Here is a 20080-nt window from a genome sequence, read left to right on the forward strand (position 1 = left end):
ACGATGGGGTTCCTCTGACTCCAGACACACCTGTGCCTAAAAAGGACAGGTCTGGGGTTGACTGATTTCACTTTCCAGTGCTTCAGTTGACCCAGATAAAAAAAGGTGGTAAGGGATTCTTGGAGATCTCTGCAAACTGCATCATGACTTGGTTATGTGGGAGTTAATTATTCTAACTGTTGTAGCCTTTTTACTACCAGTGATTTAACACAAAGGAATCTACCTGAGGTGATGGGACAAGAAACCTTTATAGGGCTCAGTCAGCAGGATTTAGAGACGAGACACCCGAGCTCTGCTCTTGAATCCGTGACCATGACATCTCCAAGACCTTGGCCAGGACACTTAAGCACCTCAGTGGCTCACATTACCCACGTGTAAAACAGTGTGAATATTACTGAGCACTCTAGAGAGAGGATGAATTCCTCACTAGAGAAGCCCTGAGAGCCAGGGAATGCAAAAGTGCTTATCATTTTTCTCCCCGTGGCTTCAGTTTGTGGTCTTGGCATCCACGCAGTGCTCTGGAGGGGCCTGTGGCTGCAAGTTTTTGTTTGGCTTGCAACAACCAACATGAGCAAAAGGAATCCACACCTCTGGTAGAAAATGCTTGGGCAACGCTGTCCTATTCTAAACACATAATAAAAGAGATTTTTAAACTTACACATAGACTTTAAGTTGACTGACAACTGAGTTTTTCTACGTGAAAAGTCAAAACAATCAAGTTCAGCTGATGTGGTCTGCAGGTCTGAGCTGAGTGCCTGTCATGTGGCTTCTACCCGTGGGTGCTTTCCTGAGGATGTTTCTCCACACAGAAGTTGCTTCTCTTTTACTCTCAGACTTTTTATTAGTCAGACTGCTGCATCTGACCGCCTTCTCGGAGATGTGGCCATATTCAGCCCTAAGGAGATAAGTATTTTCAAGCAACGATTTAAAAATAGCTAAAATACCCTTTGTGGGAGAAAAGGGGCAACGGGGCACATGCAATCCATTCTCATCCACCACAGGTTCACCTCTTACACCTGTTTTTCATCCTTTGCTCTTAGTTGTGCTTTAGCAATTTCCCTTTTTTTCCTCTCTTTCTCTCTTTTTTTTTTTTTTTCTTTTTTTTCCCCAGGTCCCCATCAGTTCCGAGTTGATGTGTGGAAGAACCATAAAAGTAAGAACAGAGCCTGAAGGACACGACTTGGACTCACTTTTCCAAGAGCCCTTCACCCAGAAGAAGGCAGAATTGCCTTTTCAGTCCTGCTTACACGAGCATCCAAACTGCGTCCTCCTGCAGCTCTGCAAGGAATCACACCAAAATCACGGGGAAGCACGATGAGTCACACGCGGGGTGCAAAGTCAGTAAGTGTGGAGCATTTCCAGTGTTCCAAGCAATCAGCGATGTTTAGGGCACGCAAACGTGGTGCTTGAAACAATAGTGAATAAAAACAATTCAGGGAGAGGTGTGATGTTTAACTTGGCCAGAGCTTTTCAGTATTTCTAAAACACATTAAGGTCCTTGGATGAAAGACAGACTGTAAAGGCAGGAATATCATTATTATTAGTTTAGACTCTGCCTTCCAGGCACATGAAGCACCAAGATCCCAAGGTCAGGGCAAAACGCACCACATGCAGCGGTGGAATTTGATCCTTGCTGCAGGGCGAGCTGCTAATTAGAGGGGGGACTTTGTACTGCCTCTCTCAATGTTTCCAGTCACAAGTTGCTCACAAGAATTGAAAACGGAGTTCTGAAGCTAGCAGGTAATTTGTCAGTCTGGGACGAATAGGCTGAGGTTTAATTGCAAGAAGTTCTCAAAGACACGAAGCAGAATAACACTCTTAGAAGATTAATCTCTTGGTATGGGAGCTGGCCAGGATTTAGGGACTTAAATATTTAGGGAATATTTGAAAATCGTATTCTCACCTTTCAGACATTAACAGGAAAACAATGGTCTTTTTATTTTTCTTTATTTTTTAATTATTATTATTTTCTTCCTTCTACACTGGAAATTTAAAGAAATAAGATGGGAATTAAAGCTGGCTTTTAACGTGACAAGTGAGGAGCTGAATGGACTCACTCCTGACTTACAGTCATGGAGCACAGGTTCAATCCGGGCTGTGTGGGAGGGAGCTCTTTGCTCAGGGACTATCAGAGTACTAATCCAGGGATGTTCTTAGCCATGAAATGCACTGATATCACACTGCAATATATCGATAATATCAACTTTAATTAATAAAAAAGAAAAAAAAAAGCTAAATTATTCTGACAAGGAGCACCACAAGGTCCTTCCCAGCAGGTGCAGAGGCATCACAAAATTCACCAGTGCAGCATTTCTGCAAAATGTATTCATTTGTGTGAGACCAGGGGCACTCTGGACACTGTGCCCGCTGCTGTCCCAGTTCTGCACACTGGTCACTATGGAAAGCACTGGGAGGGTTAGGTGCTTTGTGGGGAAGCTGATAACTGTATAAGAGGTGATTGCAAATGCTGTGCTTCATGGTAAAATGGTCAGTGCAATGTCCCCAGGAGACAGAAACAGAAAGGGACAGAGAAAGGCAGCCCCTGCGTGCAGTAGGTCTTCCTTGAACCCTCGGTCACAGGACTCATCAGACTAGAAATGCCTAATCTTCAGCGGGAATGGTGATGTGAAACCAAACAGCCCTTTGCCCCTGGCTTTTCCTCTTGAGCATTGCACAAGACCCTGCAGGTAGAAATCACGTTGCTCAGTCCCAGCCCCTTCTGTGGCAAAAGTGCTGTCAGCCTGAGCTGAAAAGTGAGAGGCTGCAAAGCCCAAAGCTCTTTCCTCTTCCTCATTGTCCCCAGCCGGTGCTCTGGAGCTGGCCCAGCTCCCTGCACTTTGTGAAATCTGGGGCTAAAGTTTGAGACAGCAGGCAGCGATGCAACTCGTCCCGTGTAGATAACCAACGTGTCTAAATGTGATAGTTTTCCCTGGACCTTGCGTACCTTGTATCTACTACGAGAAACCTTATGGGAACCCTGGCGTGACTGTACATCGATAGCAGGATGCCCTTCCCATGGGCCTGCCCTCCCCTGGGCCCAGCAGAGCTCACGAAGGAGGCTTTCCCTTCCAGATATCTCCCTTAAAATCCCAATCTCCCAATAAATCCCAGCAGATTCCGGCTTTGCAAAACCATTCAGCCCCACCTTACCCGAGACCATCGTAGGAGCCCCACCAGGTGGGCACATTCCCAGATGAAATCCACGTTCCTCCCCAGGAGGAGCAAACCTGAGCAGTTCCAGTGGGAGACCTCTGCAAGGACCAACCACCTACGTTGGGTCATCAGGACTTCCAACCCTGCAAGGTAGAGGGAAAGACTGGAAAATGCAAGTGAGATGCACATCCAATGTGGGTCTTGCAGCCCAATGGTCCTGAGTTGTTTCTACATGGCTCCCCCTGGTTGTCCCAGGTCATTTCAAGTAGGAACAGGAGGCAGCATAGATGTGAATTAGTCCACGAGCCTTTCATTTTCAGTTAGTGTCATCCAAAGAGCAAGGCTAGACTTGGCTGACATTTAGACCATTGTGTGATGTAAATTCTTCTGGGACTGTGTTGCCACTGAGCAGCTGACAAAAACCACATGGTGCGAGACAAAAGATGAGACTCATTTTCTCATGTAATTGCGTGCCACTTCCACCCAAAAAGAGGGTGATAATATTGCCAGCTGTAGTTCCAGCCCTAATGAAGACTGGAGGAGCTGATAATTCAGCTGATAATTCAGCTCATGATTCATGGGTTTGGTGTGTTTCTGTTAATGCCCTGCTAATTAGTGCACGCTTCCTGATTGATCACAGAGTATTTATGAGATTAGGGTTAATGGGTCGGACTTGTTGAAGGCACCCTATTATAAGCTAATGCATTGTATGTTAATGTCAGATCAGCTGGGATGTGCTTTCATCAGTCCTACCTTTCCAGGTTGCTGGATACAAAGGAACAGGGTGCAGAAATGGGTTGCAATTACTTCTGGTTCACAATAGTGGAGGATGCACATCAAGGCACCTGAGTGCCTCCAGGTGACTCTTTTCTGATATCCGTGGATGCTCTGTTACAAGGCAGGCAAAATGGTTCATCTGCAGGATTATTCCGGTGAGGGGACCTGTTTTGTTGTAGCAGAATGTGTCTGAGGAGCAGCTTGGCTGAGAATGAGATATTTCTAACAATGTTTGCCATTCCCTTGCAACTGGTTCTGAACCAAACCTTGTACTGCTGTTAAGGCAAAGCCTAGACAGTTTCAGTTATTTTAAGTCTTTTTTTTTTTTTTTTCCCTGCAATCTCTAATTCTTAAAGAAATGTGATTTGATTGCGTTATATTATACACATTCGTTTTTCACACTTCCACATAATTTTTCACATCCTCTAAATTCCAAAATGATTTGCTTGTCTTTAAAGGCTCGAGCTTTTCAGGGGACACAGCCGTGTTGTAGCCTGGGATATTTCCTGGGATATTTGCAGCCAAACTCTAAAATAACCAGTATACTTAGCAGCAAATTCTAACACCTGCCCGTGAAGAGATACAACACAGACGTGGCTGTTTTGGGGGACACAAAGAGATCCTTATCCAGCACATCAAACAGCTGGATTCAACCAACGCTGCTCATGCTTTTGTGCAGCAGGACTTTAATAGAGTTGCTCCAGATAACACAGCTCAGGCAAAATTCTATTTAATTTTTCAGGTACCGTTAGTCCCAAATATCTCAAATCTGACCACAAAAATGGCATAGTTTTAGCCTTGCAGGATGCTGTCCTGCTTCTCCAGGACCTTCATGTCTACCCCTGGAGAGTGCTGCCCCTGGGGCTGCTCCACACTCAGACTCTTTGACTCAGCCTCTTAAAATCAAGAGGGATGAAAAGCTGGGCTGTACGTGTCCACAGACGTTTTCTATTGCCAGGGACATACTTTCCATCACCAAATATGCCATGGACACAGTCCTGCTGCCTTCAGGGATCTGAAAATTATTTGGACAAATTCACTGGGAGAGCATTCAGGAAAAAGTCACTGTATGTTTATCTTGTCATATTTTCCCTTAGGTCACTTCTGTCAACCATAATACCGGGCTAGAAGGCCATAGTGTGGTCATTTTTCTGTTGTTTTGTACAAATAAATACAACTCTTGTGTTTGCTTGGTTCCAGCCCAAAGTGCCTGAGACGAGCACATGAGTGGGATGGGAGTCAGCCCTGAAATGAGGGGAGACAAATGTTGCAAGAACACGACGAGCGTGAGAGCAGCCATATGGGATCAGACCAATGGTCTGCCTACAACATGGCCAGAAGCGATGTCTGGAATATGGGAACCTTCTCCCCTGGTGCTCTTCCAGTGCTTGGGAGTCATGGGCAAGCATGTCCAAAGACTACACAAGCCCACCCTGGCTCCTGGGGTTCGCTGACTCTGAGGTCTGTTGCAGCATCCATGTTGCATCGCCACTTGAACCAGGTAGGTACAGATGCCCCAGCCCCTTCTGCAGCCTCCTGTCCTCCTTGCAGTGAAGATCAAGGCTGTGAGACCAAGACAAGCACACAAACACTCATGGGAAGGTTGCTGGGAAAGCGGGTTATTTCCGCTCTATGTCTTCAACTTGGTCTGAGCTGCTTGGAAAATAGGGTTGGACGGCTCTGGATGTAGCTGTCGGATGTTTTGAAACCTGTTTCTTGTACACTGGGTCCCAGCCATTCAGCATAAAACATCACAGTTAAATATCAGCAAGGAAGCAATGCAGAGATTTGTGGAGACATGCGGAATGATGAGGGACTGGTGTTGAGTTGGATCCTTGCTAGGCACTGGGGAGGATAAACCAGGAGAGCCCAGAAAGCTCAAGGCAGAGGGCAGGTTTACAGCTGCGTGCACTAAAAAGGTGTTTCTGGGCAAAACTTCCCTCCTTGGCTCACCTGTTTCAATCCCCAATTCCTCTTTATTAAAAGTAAATTAAAATAACAAAAAGGTGCCCCTTTGTATTGGTGTCAGAGCATTATTTCTACTTTTTATGAGAGCAGAGTGGCAGTTTTCACGCAGGAACAACTCCGGACAGAGTTATTAAAAGATTAAAAAACACACCCCAAAAGGGAAAAAAGAAATAAAAAGAAGAAAGAAAAAAAAAAAAAAGAAATCCAGGCTGAAAAAACAAATATCCTTACCAGAACTCAGGGGCGTTTCTCATAACATCTTGCTTATGTTATGAAGTCTGATTTATTTATTTAAAGTAAAAAAAAAAAAGAGGATGAGGTAGACTTGAGCACTTTCCCGAGATTCATATGACCTGCTGATAAACCAGACTAAAAGTCTCTTACTGTAGCCTTGTGTAGTCCTGCAGGTTGCAAATGTTGGTTCCTCTAATGACAGGAGAGGCATTGCCTTGCTTATTTTTTTATTTTATTTTATTTTATTTTATTTTATTTTATTTTATTTTATTTTATTTTATTTTATTTTATTTTATTTTATTTTATTTTATTTTATTTTATTTATTTTCAAGTTTGTGTCTCATTCTCTTCACAGCTCATAATTCACTCTTGGTATGGGTGTAAGCACACAGGAAAGGATATTGAGAGGAAAGGGGAAGGTCAAGACCCTGTGTCCAGCAATAGGCAGGTGCTCACCTTGTCCAGAAATGAAAAGTGAAGCAGCTACCTGCAGCCCCAAGCTGATATTTCAGGGCAATAACCTGAAAATAGTAAGGGAGTGTGGTTAGAAAAAAAAAAATTAAATTAAAAAGCAGTGATTTCTCTTCAAGTCGATCTCAGTGGGAACTGCTGTCTGCAAAAGGATGGAGGATTTGGGGGTACTTGTGCAAAATTTGCTGTGCTGTGCTGGCTGCAAACAGCCTTGATATCTGCACGCTGGGTCCGTGCTGGCTTCAGCTTGCTGCGGTGGGATGCGATAAAGGTCGCTTTGTAAACCATTTAGGTCTAACATATAGCAGGGAAAGCAGATGTATTTGTATGGTTACTAATGTCTGCATGAGCCAGCAGATGCTAGGCATGTCTTAAATACCTTTACTGTATTTTTTTTTTTTTTAAGGCGCCGAGGCTTATGGAGATGAAGTCAGTCGCAGAGGTGACCTGGGGACACGTGAATCACCTCGAAGCAGCCCTGGACTTTTGCCTCATGTCTATACCAGGTGTTTCACGGCACAGTTTGCTTTATGCATACCTCTTTCTTGAGATACCGGGAACCAAAAAAAAAAAGCAGGCTGTTTCATTTTCTCTCCGTTGGTCATTAAAATAGTATAGATGCTTTATAACACGCATGCCGCAGCTCAGGTCCAAATAGGGGTTAGGAGGAAACTCAGCGTGCTGGCAGTAAAAAAATACCAAAACAACCAAAACAACCACCCCCCCCCACTTCCCTCCTAATTACAGTTTGACATCATGAGCGGGCGAGCGAGTGGTATTTATTAATCTCATCCCCTGGAGCCAACAACACCGCCGAGTCAGGGTCCGGGAAAATCTCTGAGTCACATGGAGATGCAGAGCCAGGAAATGTCAGTGAAAGATAAAGAAGCAAATAAAGAAGTAAATATTAAGGCAAGAGAAATTGGAAGCTGGCGGCAGCTTCCTGGAAGAAGCCGCAAGCATTGAGAGGCAGCCTGGGCTGGCTGGGGCTAGGAGCAGACTGTAGTCTCGGGTTAAATGTCAGCGTGGAGCTTGGTTGGCAAACGAAGGCACATCTTGCCTCACGACGTAAAAGAGGAGCACTCAAGTCTGACCCACAGCCCTGGAATGTAAACCGGAGTCCTTCTTCTAATTGCAAAAGCAGCCAGTGCCTCTGCGGGGGGAGCGGGACCTGTTTCGGTCTCTGTTAGTTCTCATACCAGGTCCAATCTTGTGATTTATGGGCTAGGGCTGGACGATGCCAGTGGCTTTGGACTCCCAGTGGCTCCAAAGGCAGGTGGTTTCAGCTCAGGATTGGGCTGAGAGGGGGCTTTTGGTGTGAAGCACCGCTTTGGATGGGCAAAAATCACTGTGAATTCTGCCTGAGTTCAGCAAATGATTGCAAATGAAAAGAAAAAAGTGGGAAACATCATACATATATATTTTTTAAAGCTAGGATTCAGGCATCTTCTGACAGGCCCTGCCTCCTAAAGTTCACGCAGTTTTCTTCCATTCTTTGCTTGGGATGGGAGGTTTTTGTCTCTAGGCAAGTAGCAGAAAGGGGAAATTTGAGGGAAGATGCAGAGGAATCAAGGACCCGGGAGGCCCTGCTGCTCAGCATCGGCTGTCCCTGCCCCTGCAGGCTGAGCTCCAGGTGCTGGGTTGGGGTGTCTGAAACAACAAGATGCCAAGGCTTCGTGTGACTTTTGAAAAATTACACAGAAAATGTCTTTATATACATATACATATATATATATATATATTCTCCTATTTTAAAGTCGAGGTTTCCCACAAGACCTTAATTATTTCAATGTACAACTCTGTATAAACAAGCAGAGAAACAGGTTAGCAGAGAATTAGACCTCTCTCCTGCACCAGTGGAGGGGAAACGTCTCTGTCTGAGGGCTTCAGGCAGAGCTGGCATGTGTTTGCCAGAGCTGCTGAAGACATTCGAGTTTCACTTCACTGTGGGAACTTCGGCTGTGGTCGAGCTTGCCGTCACTGGCAACATCACATAGTTTTGATGCAAAGCTTTTACTCGCATGGAGAAATTTATTATTTTTTTCTTCTACAACTGCAGCCCTGGCTGGGGAAATGAAGGATGGGGCCTTTGCACGGCTCTGGTTATAACACTGGTTATGTCTGACCATGAGGCAGAAAGCAGACGTTTTCACTTTTCTATCTCTACTCCTTGTATGCAGCAGCAAACTGCAGCCCGCAGCGAGGAGGAAGTTGCTGTTTTAGATTTCCTTTCAGGTGCAGCCTCTTACGGCGTGACTCATTTTGTGTTTATCATTGACACGACTGCTTCTTTCCTTCTTTCTCTCTTTTTCTCTTTCTTTCTTTCTTTCTTTCTTTTTCTTTCTTTCTTTCTTTCTTTCTTTCTTTCTTTCTTTCTTTCTTTCTTTCTTTCTTTCTTTCTTTCTTTCTTTCTTTCCTTCTTTCCTTCTTTCTTTCTTTCTTTCTTTCTTTCTTTCTTTCTTTCTTTCTTTCTTTCTTTCTTTCTTTCTTTCTTTTTCTTTCTTTCTTCTTTCTTTCTTTCTTTCTTTCTTTCTTTCTTTCTTTCTTTCTTTCTTTCTTTCTTTCTTTCTTTCTTTCCTTCTTTCTTTCTTTCTTTCTTTCTTTCTTTCTTTCTTTCTTTCTTTCTTTCTTTCTTTTTCTTTCTTTCTTCTTTCTTTCTTTCTTTCTTTCTTTCTTTCTTTCTTTCTTTCTTTCTTTCTTTCTTTTTCTCTTTTTTCTCTCTCTCGCTCTTTCTTTCTTTCTCTTTTTCTTTCTTTCTTTTTCTTTCTCTTTCTTTCTCTCTCTCTCTCTCTTTCTTTCTTTCTTTTTCTTTCTCTCCTTCTCTCTTTCTCTTTCTTTCTTTTCCTTCCTTCCTTCCTTCCTTCCTTCCTTCCTTCCTTCCTTCCTTCCTTCCTTCCTTCCTTCCTTCCTTCCTTCCTTCCCTCCCTCCCTCCCTCCCTCCCTCCTTCCTTCCTTCCTTCCTTCCTTCCTTCCTTCCTTCCTTCCTTCCTTCCTTCCTTCCTTCCTTCCTTCCTTCCTTCCTTCCTTCCTTCCTTCTCTCTTTCCTCATAGTTTGGTCTGAAATAACTAGCTCTTTAACTTCTGAGGATGTCTTTTGCACCTGATGTGTATGTGAAACATAAAGAACCACAGCCAGGATCTGACTCATCTCCACTTCCCATGGTTCTGTCTACACTGCACCACACCTAGGCTGAAGGCAGGACCAATGCTGCATGCACTAGCCAGAGCGAAGGAAAAGTTTGGCAATGAATTAGTGGGAGAGAAGAGGGAATGTGGATACAGTGCTTTTGGTCTACTCAAATCATGATATTTTCTGTGTCCTGTGGTAGCCATGGGACTGGGGGCCCTGTGGCATGGGGATCTCTTTGCTGTTTGACACTTCTCTGGACAAACTAAGAGCAAACCTTCATCCCCAAGCATGCACAGCCCCAAGGGAAAGAGGCAAAACTGTGCCCAGAGATGTAGAGGGACCCAAGAAGTCCAGATCTAAATGGTTTAGGCAGCCAGAAACTGCAGTCACTGCTATCAGAGCATGCCATCCCCTCTTCTGCTGCCCGTCCCCCTACCACGTGTGGCTCCTTCTCCCACTGACTCCTACATCTGCATGGCCTCGACAACATAACCCTCCCACAAGGTCTGAAGTGAGTGGATCCAGCTGCATCTCACATGCCTCGCTGCTCAGTCCCATGATTTTGCATTGTTGTTTCAGGTCCTTCTTCCTTTTTGTCCTCATTTTGCTCTTTTGAACCTTCTCTGACCTCTTACAGGGCTTATTTCTGCCTCATGCCAACTTCTGGTAGGCTCTGAAAGGCTGTTTCTCTCAAGGCTGATGGTGGATAAGTCAGGAAAGGTTGTCGTAATATCTTGTAAGCACATGTAGAAATATAAACTTTGTTTAAAAAAGAATTCAGGTGTTTGCAATTTCCTTTTTTGGCTGACTCTAAAGAAATCTCTGTCCCATTTTGAAGCACAGTGAAAACAAGGGGAAGCACCGGTTTTCTCGGATGTTTCGTCATATCTGATATGTTGAAAGTGATTTTGAAATCACCCTAAACTGAGATCAAAGGCTTCTGCAAGGTAATAACTCTGAAGCCCAAATTAATGCAGTTCAGAAGATGGTTAATGATTAAATGACAACTTCAGCATTGAGTTCTCTGGTTCATTAGCACCATATGATTTCAGATTGCTCCAATATCTTGGTGGCCCTGAAATCCCAGCCATATCTTTCATTCCTGTAGCCCAACTGAAAAAAAAAAAAAAAGCCATGGGAGATAATAGCAACATTTCTGATTGCTCTCTCTAGGAGAGAGCCAAACCACATGGCACACTGTGTATTACGACACGGTGGAAAGGTTAAACCAGGACTTGAATGATCACAGATGGTCACCTGTCCATCTAAAAGGATCAGTCACCCTCAAGGGGCTTTGCAGTGTTTTTATTTAGCCCAGAGGGCATGCATCTATCTCGCCACGTGATTTTTAAGCTAAAATCGGCACCCCTAAAATTGTTGGAGGCTGTCCTCTCCTCCTTTGGATACTTACAGTGTTGGTGTCTTCGTGTGAGCCTGAAGTCTGAGCTCCTAAGTACTCATTGGACATCTAGGGTAGCTTTCAATTGCCTGGATGCCAATGTCTGCTGCCACCTTAGTCTCTGTGATCAATCCTGCCTGGTCTTCAGCTTCTGTGCTAGAAGAGCTGATGTCCCCTGTGTTCCTGTATCACATCTGTCAGTCTTGAGCAAGTGTCTCAGATACCTTTGGGCACTGCAAAAGTTTCCAGATGTTTAAGCACCTGTATCCTGCCCCTACTTGGTATCTAGATCTTGGGATCTAGAAAGCTAATTCCACGCATAAGTATCTAGGACCACTTGAAAGGCATCCTGTGTGGGTTCCAGGTGTTTCTCCAGGTACCCTGGTCTTCCACAGGTGCTGTGCAACATCTGAAAGTCCTTTCCAGATGTTTCAAGCATTCAAGGGTGTCTCAAATTGCAATAAATGTCTTTATGTTACTAAAACAAGCAATCAAATCAAGCTCCTGAATTTGTCCCCAGCCAGCTCCACCAGGCAGAGAGAACCAGAAGTGGGATTTTGGTGTCTGCTTGGAAGAGCTGGGCTCTGGATGAGTCAAGGAAGAGAGACTTAAGACAGCAAGAGACTGTGGTTATTAGTGAGAGCAGAAAGGAAGGGCAGGAAGGAAGTGGTCTGGCAGAAAAACAAGGAAGTCTCTACACTTGTCCTGTGTTTCCTTTCTCACTTGACTTGTTTTCTGTTTCAAACACTGTTGTTGGTAGCGCTGTAGACCACGCAGAAAACTGGGTGGTTTGGGCATTGCAATTACAAACTTCCTTCTTGCTAGTCTAATAAAAAGCCAAAGGAGAACATAGCACAAAGAACACTGCCCATGTTTGACACCTTCCTTATTTACCAAAGAGTCATCATCCTTGGTATTTAATGGTTCTGTAAAATTCTGAGGGGTTGCACTACAGTGTAAGTGATAAACGTGATAGAGACATGTTACGTAAAGGCTATAGTTTGAAGGCTGTGAAACAGGACCTGCTGGGCAGAAAAGCTGAAATCTCAGGTTTGGAGGATACAGAAATGTGAATCAGAGATGAGCCCGGGGAGTTACGCAGCTTGCAAAACATCCTGCCCCGACTGGGAAGTGGGCTTTCTTATCTCTGGCAGCCATTGTGCAGAGTACAAAATTAAATGAATAGCATAGCTCTTTGAGAACATGCAGGTGAAGATGCCTGCACAGCTTCTGGGGCTTACTGGCAACACATTCTGCCTCCCTTTGGCACCTTCCAATTTCAGATATTTAGGGTTGGAGGTGGCCGTCATCTCACCCCAGTTCAGGACCTTGATTCACTTGCTCAAACTTGCTCCAGGCCTGAAAGGTCTACGTGGAGCTGGCAGATATTACCCAGGATCTGCAAGACAACAAATCTACCTTTGGGATTGGCAGCTGGAGGCTAGATAGGTCATGTCAGCTGGCACTGGACACCCCAACTGTAAGGGATTTCCATACCATTAGGGCAGTAGAGTGAGATCTAAGGACTGGGTCCATAGAGATACCAAGGTGTGGGACCTCCATTCAGACTTAGTCACCCCCAGACCTTTATGGATATACTCCGACTCACCTTCACCCAGTTTGCACACCTTTGGCAAGTGGCTGCTCCAACTAAAACTTAGAGATTGTGTCAGAAAAATCATTACAAACCAGCCCCGAAAGCCCCAGGGATAGCTAAGCAGATTGGAAACATGGTGTAAAAAGGCAGCTGCTGTGCATGAGGCTTGAACATCGGCTTTGAACAGTGATGATCCAGACCTTTCTCAAGCATCCCATGAATTTTCAAAAAAGAAAGAAAGAAAGCTGGAATTTAATAAAATACAGGTTTTCTTTTCTTTCTTTCCTTTTTTTTTTCCCTCTCTTTTTATTTTTTCCCCTAGCTAAATTGCTTTCCTTATTCATTTCAGTTTTCCCAGACATTTCCACAGAGCAACTAAGAGTCATTTTTTTATTGATCTGTTTCCACTATCGGCACCTTGCTTCCAGTAAAACCACAACCCATTCCATTTGTTTTCACACTCATAGACAAACACATTTATCTGCTCACTGCCCTTCAATGGCAGGCAGCTTCTATTGGATTTTTGTCTGAGGACCGTACCCCCTACCCCCTAATTGAGATTCAACTCACAGTGTCACATCAGTGCAGCGTGGTGGTGGAGAATATCAATGCACAAAGCCAGGAGGGGGAGTGGGAATGGAGAAGTTTCAAGTTTTAAGAGCATTGCAACAAATGCAACTGGGACTTACTTGTGCATTGAAGCAGTATGATACAGCCATGCATCCCTAACCCTTCTTTAAGGGGCCCAAATAATTAATGAGATGGATATTTGCCCTCCAATATGTTCAAGAGTGAAGCTGGGCTTAGTTAAATTGGATGTTGGATACTTCACATACTTCACTGCCTTTCTACCTATCACGGTGGGAAATAGGGCAGCCTTCAGCTGGCAGATCTGCTGGATGCTGTCCTGGATCTGAAGATCAGTGGCTGGGATGCATGGCTTCACCTTGTGGTTAGGAGCCTGGATTGATGGTCAAGAGAACTGGGATTAGTTTCCAGCTTTGCCTTCTGGATGACCACAAGCATCTCAGTTCATCAGTGCCACGCTTTCCCCATAGGAGAAATATCTCATTTTCCTTTGAATTGGGATACTTCTGAAAAGCAGTCACAAGAGCAGAAGATCCAAATTATTATTATTATTATTATTATTATTATTATTATTATTAAATTCAAAACTCAGTATAAGAAAGAACATGAAGTATTTTTAAGGCCCACCAAGGAAGGGTACACCGGATGGTTGGGATTTAGCGCAGATTCAGTTTCCCAACAGAGGTGCCCAGTATCATATATGAGTCTCTACAGCAGCCCCCAGCCTCCAGCTGCCACCCCAGAAGGCGACAGGCTTCATGAAGGTCTTATGTCTTCTCGGTTTATGATGCCCAGATGTTTCAGATACCCCAAGAGCATCTCAGCTGGCTCTAGGCAATTCCAAGTGGGCATTTCAGTAGAGCCCTAGGTCCACTGACATGGGAGGTCAGATGTCCCTCTCACATGGAGACACCTGCACACAGAGAAGGGTCTGTTGCTTAAATAGAGATATCTGGTGTCCCTTGAGATGTTTCCACCTGGGGCTGGAAGGTATGACACAGGCCTATGAGAAATCCATGTTCTTATGGAGCAACAGATGGAGACCTGCTGAGGAGCTGTGGGGTGGAAAAAATGGCACAGAAGACCATGTCAACCTGATGTGGGGCTTGTCTTGGAAACTTTTAAGAGATGTTGATCAGACAAATTCTCTTGGGTCAGGGAACCCAGGCACTGGCCTTTGTGATCAATGCTTCTTGCCACCGAACTCCAGTTCAGAAGAAACTTGGTTTCAGCTCTTCTGGACTGGGAAGGTTGGCCTTAGGGAGATCTTCTTGTAGGTTTGGGAGCAAGTTACTTGATCTCCCTGTGCTGCAGAGGAAGATGGCAATAATCTTTCCACCCTTTGTCTACCAGGAGATAAAACTTGTTTGTAAGAGGAGTCGTCTCTTAGATTTGGGCTGAACTTGGCATAGCTTTCCAGCATAATCAGGATTCGACTTTGCTCGTACACACGGGGCAACCATGTTGTTGCTAAAAGGGAATATTTTTAAACAGTCTTGTTTATTTTTTTTCTGGGGAGAAGGGACAGTCTCTTGCAATATTTGCAGACAACCCTTGCTAAAAGGAGATCTGATCTCAGGCGCAGTCTCCAACCAGGACTATAATTCCGGTGGTGATAACAATAATAAACACGGCAATAACCATGCCCAAATATAGCACTTGGCACAGTTTTTCCTGTTCAAATATCAGTTCCTGTGACTGTCATTCTTTGCAGCCTTCCAAATCCTGGCATTTGGAAATGGCACTTGCTTCCAACAAGGCCTTTTGTCCGACGGAGATTATTTCCAGCAGACTGCCCTGCAAACTGCGATGCTGCACTTCATCCCTCCAAGGTAGAGACGGGGACAGCGTGACTCATGCCTCTCATATGATCCTGAAAAGAGAACGCATCAGTGGTGCAGGGTTCAGCTGCGCACATGAATTTCACCTTATCGTACAAGAGATATCCCCTCTCTCGATTTCCTTTTGTCTCTGGAACCTGTACAAAGATCTTCTTCCCACCTTTTTTTTTTTTTTTTTTACAGGCCTTATCGCCACCTGCTTGCTTCCTCTTTCTCCTGTACCTGCAGGGACACAAAGCAGCCTCTGGAAGGCCTGGGCAAGGGGAAATGTGTTTCCAGAGAAAGATGAGGTTTGCTCAGTTCCCATAAGGCTGCTGGACACAAGGCTGTGTTACAGCTAGTCGAAACAACTGTAGGCCCAGAGGAATTACATTGTTTTCTTCCCAAATAAGTCAATACCAGACCAAAATATTAACATTTTCCAGAATAGCTATCTTTCTCCTAAAAACATGCCTCTGAAAAGACCTCATTTTGGTATTTCAAGTCCAAAGGAAATATTTTCAAGTTGCTGAATTTAATAAATTTTCTTATTTTGTTTTCAGTGGTGGTGGTGGTGTTTTTCTGTAAGAATTAATCTGAATCTTTCTGAGCTGTCAGATAAAATCTGTGTTTAATTTTTTCAGGCTCCTTTCTTCCCCTGGCCAGGCACTGCATTCACTTCTCTCACCAGATGAACATGGGCATGGTGGGAATGAAGGTCGACAGGATATAATGGAAAATGTTGTCCATACTGGGAGGTTGCCTCACAGCCTAAAAAAACCTGCAAAAACGGTCCAAGATGCTGGAATCGTTTTTGTGAAGTCCGTGTGTAATGAAAATAGGCAGAGAATGAGGTCAGCATGACCCAAGCAAAATGCTTCCTTCCTGCTTAGCAAAACAAAACTAATGGATTCGAGTGAATTTTACCAGAAATTGTTTGTTTTTATCTTACATGAGGGAAAAAGCAAAACCGTGTGTATGCGTGGGCATGCAAGTTCATCGTCAGATTGTGGAAACTTTCAGTTGTGCAGAAAATGCATTTTCCATGACCCCAAGGCATGGGAATGGGTCCATAATCCTCAAGCTGATGGAGTGATGGGATTGCTCAGACGTGCTTGATTTTACGAGCGTTCAAGAGAAATTAATGCAAATTACAGAGAAATTTCAGAAAAGCCTCTGTATCCAGCAGGAAGAGTAAATTCCCAGCCTCACTTGCAACCTGGAAGGCAACAAGGAGAAATAGAAGAGCAGCACCAACCTCCTGGAGATGGACAGGGCAGCACCGAGGAGGAAGAGGAGAGTCTAAGTGAATTAAAAAGTGGAAAGGGGTGAACCCAAAGGTAACAATTCTCTCTCTAAACTGGTTCAGATGGGATTTCCCAGAGAGATGAGGAAAGGTGGATGATGCTAAGAAGCTTTAATTCTTCTTCCCCTCTATGCTGTGACTCTCCAGTGTAGCTCACACCAACAACATGCTGTGGTGACACCAACCCTGGTGATATGCATTCATATGCATAAAAGTCTGATAAATCTGGAAGGCCTTCCTAAAAATACAGCAACGACCCTGTGACAGCCATTAGGCAGCACCATACAGTCCTGGTGCTTGCAGTTTCTCACCTGCCCGGATGCACTCTGCAGCTTTTTGCTGGGAAGCACCACATTAGGACTTGGAGAGAGCCCAGATCTCAAGCTAAACCCATAAACCCCATGCCCAAGACAAAGCCAGCATGGGCAGATGGTTTGCCCAGATGCAAATAAAGGTCCAGAAGAAGGTGTGCCTGGAAAAACCCTTCTGCAGCCTGGAGTCACCTGCTCTGGGCTGCTCAGAGGCGACTGGTTTCCTTCCAGGTGTCGCAGCCATGAATTCCCCTTGGCATTACAGCAGAGGAGTGCCCTGACCTCACGGCGAGGCAAAGGAGGAAAGACCAACACTTTATCAGCCACATCCACTCATGCCTTGTGACTGCCAGGATTTATGGCCTGCCTTATCAAGTTGAGTGTTTCACGGTGCCTAAACCCAACAGGCTGGTTCTAGGCACAGCGCTGTCTCTCAGTTAGTTCAAGGAAAGGCAATGGTTTCTTTTTTTATTACCACAGCTGATTTTCTGGATCACGGGTGGAATGGGTCAGGCTTGGACAAGTCTGTTCACATCAGCACTGAAAAATAGATCAGTCAATTAACAGATAGCAGTGCAAGGCTTGGGCTCACTGCCCCCCTTGGGAGGGCTGTTTTTAAATAATCTCTGGCAGATTTGCGGGTCAGAGAGGAGCATCGTGATAATCTAATCTGGCCTTCATTGGTATCAAAAGCCAAGTGATTTCGCCCTGTATTTTCAGTACCACAGCAAGGTCTTTGGGTCAGCTCCCCCTGGGGTTGCGGTTGAACCTATGCCCTAGAAGGGGAAAGCTCTTCTCCTTTATTCCCAGGCTCCCAGGCTCAGAGGGATCAGGGAAGAGATTTGTAAGGTATTTCCTGGCCCCTAACCCCATAAGTTCCCCTTCCCAGGAGGTGACAAGGCATGCTGTACTATAGGAACTGCTTTAGAAAAGGAAGTAAAGGGTCAGGGCTGTGCTCTTCCTTCTCTAGCAATCCCATAGTATGCAGGTGGTTCATGTCCTTACCGAAGTCAAGGGATCCCCACTGAAAAGTCAATGCTTTTGGAGGCCAAGAGATGGTGGGGGGCTGGCTGGAGGCAAAGACAAACAGGACGTGCCTTCAGAAATCTACAGAACTATGGGAATCCAACCAGGCAGTGTTTGAAATCCTTCAGTCCAGCTCCCAGCCTGTGTGTCCTACCAGCCCTCCCCCTTGCAAACCCTTGCAAGTCCCAGGAAACCTCACAATTCTGGGCAACAATGTGTGAAACTTGGGGTTTGTGGGGAGCAGCATCTGCATTTAGGCAGCTATCTTATGCTCTTGCTGTTTCCTGTTCAGACGTCACCTCTGAGCTAAACACCGACAGTTTCCTCCTCTCAGTCCCAGGAAAACATCAAACACTTGAAACTGTGATTCATTTCCCCTATTTAGGTAAAATGCTGCACAGTCTGCACGCGGGGGTTTCACTGTGCCGACAATAGAAACAAGGAGCTCAGAAACAAGCAGCTGCTGATTCCCAGCCCTACACCTTAAATCGAGCTTTGGTGTGCTCCTTCAGCGTGGCCCAGCTCAATCAGAGGAGCAGGGCTGGGTCATCGTCAGGCTGATGAGATGGTCGTCAGGAACCCCTTGGGCTCCAACCTTTGCATCCGTGAAAAATCACTGCCGAGTGGCAGAAGCACTGTCTTAACAGGATTCAGAGCAGTTTGCTGGCCTCAGATCTCAAAGGCCAGCTGTCACAGCGCATTACATCCATCCTGGCTTGAGGTTGGGTTCAGTAGTGGAGCAATACACCAACAATGGCATGATCTCCTCATTTGTACCTGCCAATGATGTGACAGGCCCAGCATATTAATGAGCAACTGTGCATATTTATATGGGGGAGAACCCTCAGATTCTAAGATTTTTACCTCTTTCTGCTTGTGTGTGCATGTACTTATTTTATTCCTGCTGTCAGGTTTTCTACATTGGGAAATTCCTTAAAAAAGACACTCTTCTTGTCCTGTATGTGCTGTGGGGTGTCTGATGGTGCTGACTGTGTCCATAATCCTGAGCAACATAGGCTCTGGGAAAGGTTGCTGGATTTATCTGTCCTTTGCATACCCTGGATCTGATAGTACTTGATAAGTTCAGACAAAAATGCATCATCTCCTTTCTCCTTCATTCTCTTCTGCCCCCTTTCCCTGTCCATTCCTGTTGGATTCAGTTCCCACTCATTGCCATACGTGTGATGTTTTCCTACAGACCAACTGCTTTGCCTTTCATTTCCCCAGAAAAACACAATTTAGACTTCCCAGCTCAAATCTTGTCTATCTTCGCTGCAAGCATGTTTCCAGTGACCACAGGCTGCGTTTCTCACACGTTTTATTGCATTTTGTTTCACAACAACCTTATGAGGTGGCAGCAGTTGTGCATGAGAATCTGGTGTCAGGAGGAACGAGATCAAGAGGTATTGAGGTGAATTGTTTCTTTGGATTTTCAGCAAGGAGACCTGGATGCTTTGTAGGTGGATATGCTGGCTTACTGGTTTGCCAAAACTCAAAAAAAAAAAATTAAATAAAATAAAATCTCTGTGGGAGCAAGATGGGGAGCTGTTACAATGACATGAGAGAAGACAATGACAGAAAAAAAATGATATCTGAAGAGGAAGAAAGAAGAAACACTTTTTTTTTCTGCTAATTTTATTTTCCAGGCTGCTAAAGCTCTGCTTTAAATTAACTCTAACCTTTACTTTCAGAGTCAGCTGAAGAAATACGTTTTCAGCTGAAAAACAGGCGGTTGCTCTCTGAGACAGACTTCCCCTTTGGGGCTGCCAAATCTCAAGGCAGCTCTCAGCACTGTCCTCACTTAACCTCTCCCAGAGCCAAAAAATATCCAAATAACTGGCTGGTTCATGCGCTGGCCATTAACTTAGCTAATACCGATCAGGCAAATTAATTCCAGTGAATTTAAATGAAACCCTCCTGGGGCTGTCAGACAGCTAGTTAAGTCTTCCAGCTTACTGGAAAGAAAGTTGAAAAGGTAAATAAATGGAGTCAAAAGCCCTCTCCAAGTGTGTGAGTGCACCTGCCCTGGTAGTCCTTCACAACTTGGAGGTGAAGTCCACAAGGTCCCCCCTACCTTATCCTTCTTGAGGAACACCCCAGCAGCATCTTCCCACCTCAGTGACCTTGCCCGTGCCAGGATGTCCCAGGGCACGCTTGAATTTCTGTGCTATGCCCAGGAGCTTTCTACTGAGTGCCTTATCCAAGCACTTGTGAGTTAGAACAGTGAGGAAGGCCTTTTCTCCTCATCACACCAAGGATGGCAAGGGATAGAGCTGTAAATTTAAAGCACCTGATGGGGC

At 44.9% G+C, this 20080-nt stretch overlaps 1 protein-coding gene across 3 annotated transcripts; it reads left to right on the forward strand.

The window, feature by feature from the left end:
* The first annotated feature begins 602 nt into the window (after positions 1–602).
* Positions 603–10773, forward strand: LOC310888649 (uncharacterized protein). Of its 3 annotated transcripts, XM_083815561.1 has the most exons (4): positions 603–1001; positions 1112–1341; positions 5131–5431; positions 7010–10773. In XM_083815561.1, exon 4 carries the CDS (start codon positions 8625–8627, stop codon positions 9705–9707), a length of 1083 nt encoding a protein of 360 aa, XP_083671687.1. In that variant the 5' UTR covers positions 603–1001; positions 1112–1341; positions 5131–5431; positions 7010–8624; the 3' UTR covers positions 9708–10773. The 3 variants fall into 3 exon arrangements, with proteins under 3 accessions (XP_083671687.1, XP_083671685.1, XP_083671686.1); XM_083815559.1 differs by having other exon boundaries at positions 603–1341; XM_083815560.1 differs by having other exon boundaries at positions 603–1337.
* Positions 10774–20080: the final 9307 nt, after the last annotated feature.

The sequence above is a fragment of the Anser anser genome, assembly GCF_964211835.1.
Source record: "Anser anser genome assembly, chromosome: 1".
In the NCBI taxonomy this organism is placed as follows: Eukaryota; Metazoa; Chordata; class Aves; order Anseriformes; family Anatidae; genus Anser; species Anser anser.